Source organism: Rhamphochromis longiceps, linkage group LG14, assembly GCF_057381845.1.
Source record: "Rhamphochromis longiceps isolate RC_006_pf linkage group LG14, R_longiceps_female_GT1.1, whole genome shotgun sequence".
Lineage (NCBI taxonomy): Eukaryota > Metazoa > Chordata > Actinopteri > Cichliformes > Cichlidae > Rhamphochromis > Rhamphochromis longiceps.
In genome coordinates, this window is record NC_140570.1 from 26,776,674 (window position 1) to 26,783,845 (window position 7,172).

Here is a 7,172-nt window from a genome sequence, read left to right on the forward strand (position 1 = left end):
CTGCTAATGTGATGAGAAGCTGGTGTGCCTTTTGTCTGCCTACTGTGGCCTCAAAATAAATCTGTGGTTAGAGGACTCTTGAAGGGTGACCTTTGATGTCTCTGAAGTTATTTTTTTTTTAATTTCCTGTTTCTGTTCTCTTTGCATTTGTTATTTGGTGGCGATTCATTTCACTTTCATTTGAATTGTCCCAGTTGTGTATTTGTTGTGCTTGTGGCCAAAAAACCTTTGCCTTTTTAAGTCTGATGGCCAAAGTACAGGCATGGTTTGCACTGGTGCCGTCAGTCAGATCGTGAAAACATGTAGCTCAGGGCAAATACATTATAGAAACATGCACCACAGGTTTCACTGAAAAGTGAGCTTTTGATGTGATGACTGATGATTTTTGAATTTGCATAAGAAAATCTCATTATCTGAAGCTACTATTGCTCTGAAGCATCTTTTCACTTGCACTCGTTCATGTGTTAAATAAAAATAATATAACTGGCCTGCCTATCGCATGGATGCCGTTATGCTGCAATATCTCTTCTATAATTTAAATTCATAAAGCTCAGGATCATTCGAGTAACCAGAAATGAAACCCTAAAATGCTGAATGCATCTATAAGCGAATGTAGATTTTTAAAATATGTAGAGCAGTAGCATGATCAATAATGTATTTGTAACCATGCAGTCAAGGAGTGAAGACATCTACTGTAGAGAATTTTAAAACAAGATGAGACTTTTATATGTACAAAGAAATATCTATTTAATAATAATTTTCTTTTGGTAGTTGTAGTTGTTTTTAGTCACTAATGAAGCATATCTGATTATTGCCAATTTACAGCCAATTTTAACACTTGATAGAAAAAAATATGTCATGTTAAACTAATATCACACTTCTGAAAATGTCTGCCAAGGTCTCCTACACAGAGTGTAACCTGGAGTTGTTCTGCATTCATACGTGACTATGTAATAATGAGGCTTAATTCAGGGAAGTGCATTTTTATGAATTTGTTGCCCAGTATGTTGCAAGATTGCTTGGCATAACTTCAGATGACTTTTGATGATAGTCTCCTTCTGCAGTAAATCTGTTCTGACTGATATGATGAGGTTTTCACTCTTTGTTTGTGTTTGTGTGGTTTGGCTTAGATGGAAGAGATGATTAAAGGCATTCGGGAAGTGTTCATTAGTAACCTTGATGACCTGACATGGATGGATGCAGAGACCAAGAAAGCAGCTGAGGAGAAGGTATTGCTTATACTTTTAGCTATAACAGTTAATGATTGTTATACGTATAGCCCATTCTGAATTTCAGGATAGTTGATGGCTAAAAATGTTTGTTCAATTTTCTCAACCTATTCTTGTGCAGGCCCGAGCTATTCGGGAACGGATCGGCTATTCAGACAACATCATGGATGGCGAATATCTTAACAATGAGTACAAAGATGTAAGTATCTGAAAATATGCAACTGAGAATGTTTTCCTTCTTTCATGGAATCATTTCAGCAGAATACAGAGCGCCTTTATTGTAGCCGCATATCGGTTCTGTGAAAAATCTCTGTGAATTCCTGGCTTTTATGAGTTTTGCTGGAGAATATATGGCCAAGTGTTGATAGCTCTCATCTCGGCTAATCCTCCTGTTTTTCTGTGTGTTGGTGTTAGCTGAGCTACAGTGCAGAGGAGTACTTTGAAAACATCCTACAGAACCTGGAGTATGTGCAGAAGAAACGCCTGCGGAAACTCAGAGTAAAAGTCAACAAAGAAGAGTAAGCTTTCCATTGAGGGGTAGAATAAACTGCCTTATTCCAGATGTATATTAAGCTGCAATTATTACCATTTAAATTAGCAGTAATAAATCAGTTTTTTTCTCTTTTTGCCACTTTTGGTGTACCCCAGTATCTCACATTTAGCACAGTGCACTGATCATTCTCCCACACATACTCCTACCCACGTATAGAGTTCAGCTTTCCTCGGCTGGGAGGCTAACATTAGCCCAGCTATTAATAACTGCAGGTTAATTTTGATATATTTCATCAAACATGCATTTCACAGTAGTCTAGTGCTCTTTACTGTAGCAGTAGTGCTCTTCACTGTAGGTTAATTCCAACATCTTTCTCCAGGTGGGTAACTGGAGCTGCTGTTGTCAATGCCTTCTACTCATCCAGCAAAAATCAAATAGGTATTTCACATATATGCAAAGATTAAACTGCAAAAGACTAAAACAATACATATTTTATGTATTTGCTGATTTATTTATTTTACTTTTCTTGGTGTCAGTGTTTCCTGCTGGAATCCTTCAGCCTCCTTTTTTCAGCAAAGGCCAGGCTAAGTCTCTCAACTATGGCGGCATCGGCATGGTAATCGGTCATGAGATCACACATGGCTTTGATGACAATGGTATGAGTTTCCGCATTGTTACTCTTTGTTCCTCCCTGGGGCAGTTCTGGCAGACTGCATTGATCTTTGGAAAAATAAATTATATATATATGTAATAGATTTCCCCTTGTAACTGGTACCAGAAAAACATGTTTTGTAACACCATTTAGGATCTCAGAACTTTTTTTCCAACTTGGTTCTGCTTCAGAGATGAGAGGATTTATTTGTACTGACATCTACTGTTCACAAACACATAAATGTAATTGAAATATGCAACTAACATAGAATATATATGTTAGTTGCTATATGTTATATAGCATTTAAGTGCTCTTGATATTCTTGTTTTCTTGTTCATCAAGTTCAACCTGTCCACGTCCCATTCATTCTTTAGGCCGTAACTATGATAAGGATGGCGACCTGAAGGACTGGTGGACACCAGACTCAATACAGAGGTTCCTCGAACTGTCGAAGTGCATTGTTGATCAGTACGGAAACTTCTCTTGGGATCTCGCTAGTGGACTACATGTACGTTCATCTGAACTATATCCATCCTTCTTCTTTCTCTTATCAAATTTCCTCCCATATTTTCCCCCAATATTATCATGAACTTTACTTTATCTCATAATTTGCTTTCCTGTTACCTTTGCCAGCTTATCTGTTGGTCATTTTTCTGTCTTTCCACACATTTTGCTGCCTCATACCTTCTCTGCTCCAGGTGCCCTTAATATTTTGTGTTGACATATCAATGGCTCTTCCTCTCCTTCTCTTTGTCTCACCTTCTGTGTCCTTTTCTTTTGAACAATGCTTCTTTTATCCCTTGTGAAATGATTTCCTATATCCCAAAAGTTATATGTACGATTTGCTGAAATACAGAGGAAAAATTACAGCCTCCTTCTGTCCTTTTCCCCTGTCAATCTTTGTGTTCTATGTCCCCATATCGCCTCTCCAGTTAAATGGTAACAACACCCTCGGAGAAAACATTGCTGACAATGGAGGGATACGACAGGCGTATCAGGTAATGAGCCTGGAAAAAAAAAGAGAGAGAGAGAAAGTCTGTTTAAGAGGCCCAGTTTACAGATAAGAGAGGAGGTGATTCAGTCTGCAGCTTGCTATTGTCATCTGCTTTCTAACATTAATAGACTAGTTATTTTGTTAGGTCACAGGCTGGCTCATTAGCTATTGTAAACACAGCAATAAAGGACATAATGTCGCTGCTGGATGTATCAGTTTTAGCTTGGCAAAGCACAGAAAAGACATTCAAAGACTTGAATGCAACATGAAAGAGCAGGTATAGTATTTTCACATAAATTATACATGTCTAACAAAGTACATACACGGTACACTTTTTTTTCTTTCTCTTTCAGCGCAAAGTCTAGATTATTTTTCTAATTAATACGTAGATCTCAGGGAGACAGGATGGATCCATATGCATTTATTTTTCTGTCTGCAAACATGGTGACATAAGTTATGATTTCATAATCAGTGTGATTTTTGGATGTATTCAACATGACTGCTGGGTAAGATTGTGTCACTGATTTAGGCCTACAAGAACTACGTAAAGCAGCATGGAGAGGAACCACCTCTGCCTGGAATTGACCTTTCCCATGATCAACTCTTCTTCCTAAACTTTGCTCAGGTAATAGCCTTACTGTCTGATGCAGCAGTTGTTTGTTGAATAATAAGCCATTTTTTACACATGCATTGTAGTTCTGATCTTTCCTAGGACTGTAGGCAACATTAGAAAAATATCCTGCAAAATGTGCATGCTTCGTGATGGATGGATGGATGGATGACTGGGTTAAGCAATGGATAGATGTGCAGATTTCTTGGTGCATCCTAATCACTGTCTTTTTACAGGTGTGGTGTGGAACACATCGGCCAGAGCAAGCTGTTAATTCCATTAAAGTTGACGTACACAGTCCAGGGAAATTCAGGTAAACTCAAACCAAGAGTATTTTCTCTACATCAATCAGCTATGTGCTGCCGGCAAAGGGCAGAAAACAAATTACAATGGTAGCTAACATTTTAAAACCTAGACAAAATGATATGTCATGTTAATTTCACTTTCAAGTCCCCGTCTAATATAACAACTTCAGCTCCAACCATCAATCTCCTCTCTACGTTCACAGGGTACTAGGCTCCCTTCAGAATTTCCCAGAATTTGCCAAAGCATTCAACTGCAACAAAAGCAGCTACATGGTTCCTGACAACATCTGCCGTGTGTGGTGATTCACATACCTCTGGGATGGGTCCTCCCCATTCCCCTACAGTACCTCTACCCTCTGATTTTTGAAGAACTCACCGGGGGCTGCATTAAAATGGAAGCTTCCCTTAGCTCTTGACTGGATGGACCATGGCTGGTGGACTGACACTGCAGTATGCACTTCATCCAAGGACGGCAGCACACTGTACCCTCGTAGATGGATGGACTGAGCACTGTCTCTCCACCTCTGACACTGTAGTTCATTCATTCAGCCCAATTATTCTCCTACTCATACAATCACTTTTGTATTTTTGTTTTTATTTTTCTCTCAATTTTTCTTGTTTTGCTTCTCATTTATGAGTCCAATGTGTATTTGTGAGTGCACATGTGAGTGTGTTTCAGTCTAAATTCTGCAAAAGTATTTGGCAGAAGAGCAGCAGACAGACAAATGTGCTCAGCCCACTGGCATATGAATACACCAGACACCCACTCACACTCATATACATGTAACAGGGCTGAACCACTCTATTGTATGTGGGACTGAGCTGTACTCTCATAAAACCTCAGCTGGTTTCAGCCTTCATCAACATGCTGATCCACTCTTCAGTGTACTCATAGTGTAATCTTTGGTCATCCATAAAACTAGATTAGATAAATTATTATAGAAAATCAAAAGTCATTTTATTATATAGAGCAGCGAGTATTTAATCGCGATCGCATATTACACAGTGCTGTTCTATAATCAATGCTAACATCTTTACCGCAGTTGGCAGGTGGCTGCTCTTCATTAGCAGAACGTGGATTATAAACCAAAATGAAGTTTTTGCCTTTAAGATGACACCTGGTCATAAGTCATAAAGACGACAATTGACAGACACCAAACCCTTTTCGTTCTTCGAGACTCCTGAGTGTTTCCGTGTGAACGAATGTCTCTGTGTCTTTTCCAGTCTTTGTACGTCATTTGTTATAACTGCCTGCTGTTTGTCAAGCAGATTGGTATGCCTTACAGTTGTGCTACTCTGTGTGAGTGTGTATGTGCATTTGTGGGAGAACAAAGGATAAGAAAATGTATTATTAAACAAGTAGCTCGGCTTTTTCTCATGCTCGTTTGCTTTCTCGTTAAGAATTGGATGAGAAAATCAACACCACTCTCACGTCTCAGTGTTTTAGCCAGCTGCCATATGACTTAACTTAGCATAACGAGTGCAAAGAGCTGTCCGTGGTCTGTCCAGTTTATATAATAACCCCGGCTTGATTTCAGTAATTGCCACATTGCGTTTCATGTTTTTATCAGTACGAAAAGCCAAAGTCAAAAAAGAATCTGATTTTTAACAAACTCATGTGAGCGTATTATTAAGCTTCCAAACTTTTGATAAGACATTGAATAAGTGTGTTCATAAAATGTTTAACTATTGAGAAGAAGCATAGTGATTTCCCATTTTTATCTTGGCTTAATCTTACAAAGTGTGCCATATAGCCAATGTTTTCTGTTTTTGTTTTAAGGTGATTATAAGCACAAAGCAAAAAGATTAAGCTTCTTATATAGTTTCAGAAACATTAAAAAAAATCACAAGTGCATCCATTTTTTGAATACAGGTGATTGTATTAAATCAGTAGAATTTAATTAACCATTTCATGTGGTTTTATTTTTTAATGTTAAATTGTAAGTTGAAAAAGCTAGAAAAGCTAGAAATTAGTGCAATGAATGATGTACATGATCATGTAGACCATGTAGACTGTATACGCCTTCCATGTCCAAACTATATATATATATATATATATATATATATATATATATATATATATATATATATATATATATATATATATATATATATATATATATATATATATATTCAAGCTCCCAGGCCTTTGGTAGAGCACTACAGCTTGAAAGCTAAACTGCCTGCAGGGGCGAGCGGGAGATATATGTATCGATATCTATATAGAGATATATATATATCTATATATATATATATCTCTATACATCTATATATATATATATATATCTATATATATATATATATATATATATATATATATATATATATATATATATATATATATATATATATATATATATATATATATATATATATATATATATATAGACAGATATTCTCAATGCTATTTGTGCTAGCTGTTTTTGTGTCTTTATTGGTCACTCGGTTTTCTTTCTCTCACTTTCAGTCCACTTGTAGAAAGACAGAAATACCTCAGTTGCCTGTATTTAGATACTTTCTAAGAATGACTGATTATCATCTTGAGAAGCATCTTTCTTTCAGAATAAACCTTTAAAAAACACAGTATGTCTGCAGACAGCTTGACTTATTATGTTCATGGGTGTTTTTGTTCTTTAGCTCAAATATATTTCTGAATGCATGTTATCTGGGATAGGAAGGACGTGCTAGTAACATGTGAAAGGTTGGTTAATCTTGTCAGAAATCCTTGAGAAACAAGAAATCAAAATTTTGGGCGAAGCTGAAGTCATTTACTACAATAATTAGCTGATGATATGTTTTTTTTTTTTTTCCTCTTCTTCTCAGTTTTTCAGAAATGCCTAATTCTTAGAATAAACAAAGCACTGGAAACCTTACTTAGCAATTTTGGTT

The 7,172-nt window shown here is 36.7% G+C and overlaps 1 protein-coding gene across 4 annotated transcripts in view; it reads left to right on the forward strand.

Annotated features, from left to right (window-relative positions):
- LOC146654198 (neprilysin-like) overlaps positions 1 to 6,381 on the forward strand; it is a 34,053-nt gene extending 27,672 nt beyond the window's left edge. For 2 of the 4 annotated variants that reach the window (XM_085379747.1, XM_085379746.1), the window contains 10 exons: positions 1,131 to 1,229; positions 1,351 to 1,428; positions 1,644 to 1,747; positions 2,102 to 2,160; positions 2,259 to 2,378; positions 2,749 to 2,882; positions 3,307 to 3,372; positions 3,898 to 3,993; positions 4,215 to 4,291; positions 4,487 to 6,379. In XM_085379747.1, the coding sequence (XP_085235873.1) occupies positions 1,131 to 1,229; positions 1,351 to 1,428; positions 1,644 to 1,747; positions 2,102 to 2,160; positions 2,259 to 2,378; positions 2,749 to 2,882; positions 3,307 to 3,372; positions 3,898 to 3,993; positions 4,215 to 4,291; positions 4,487 to 4,586 (933 nt within the window). In that variant the 3' untranslated portion in view covers positions 4,587 to 6,379. Of the gene's footprint in view, positions 1 to 1,130; positions 1,230 to 1,350; positions 1,429 to 1,643; positions 1,748 to 2,101; positions 2,161 to 2,258; positions 2,379 to 2,748; positions 2,883 to 3,306; positions 3,373 to 3,897; positions 3,994 to 4,214; positions 4,292 to 4,486 lie in introns of all 4 variants that reach the window. The other 2 variants (XM_085379749.1, XM_085379748.1) reach the window with 2 other exon arrangements.
- The last annotated feature ends 791 nt before the right edge of the window (positions 6,382 to 7,172 follow it).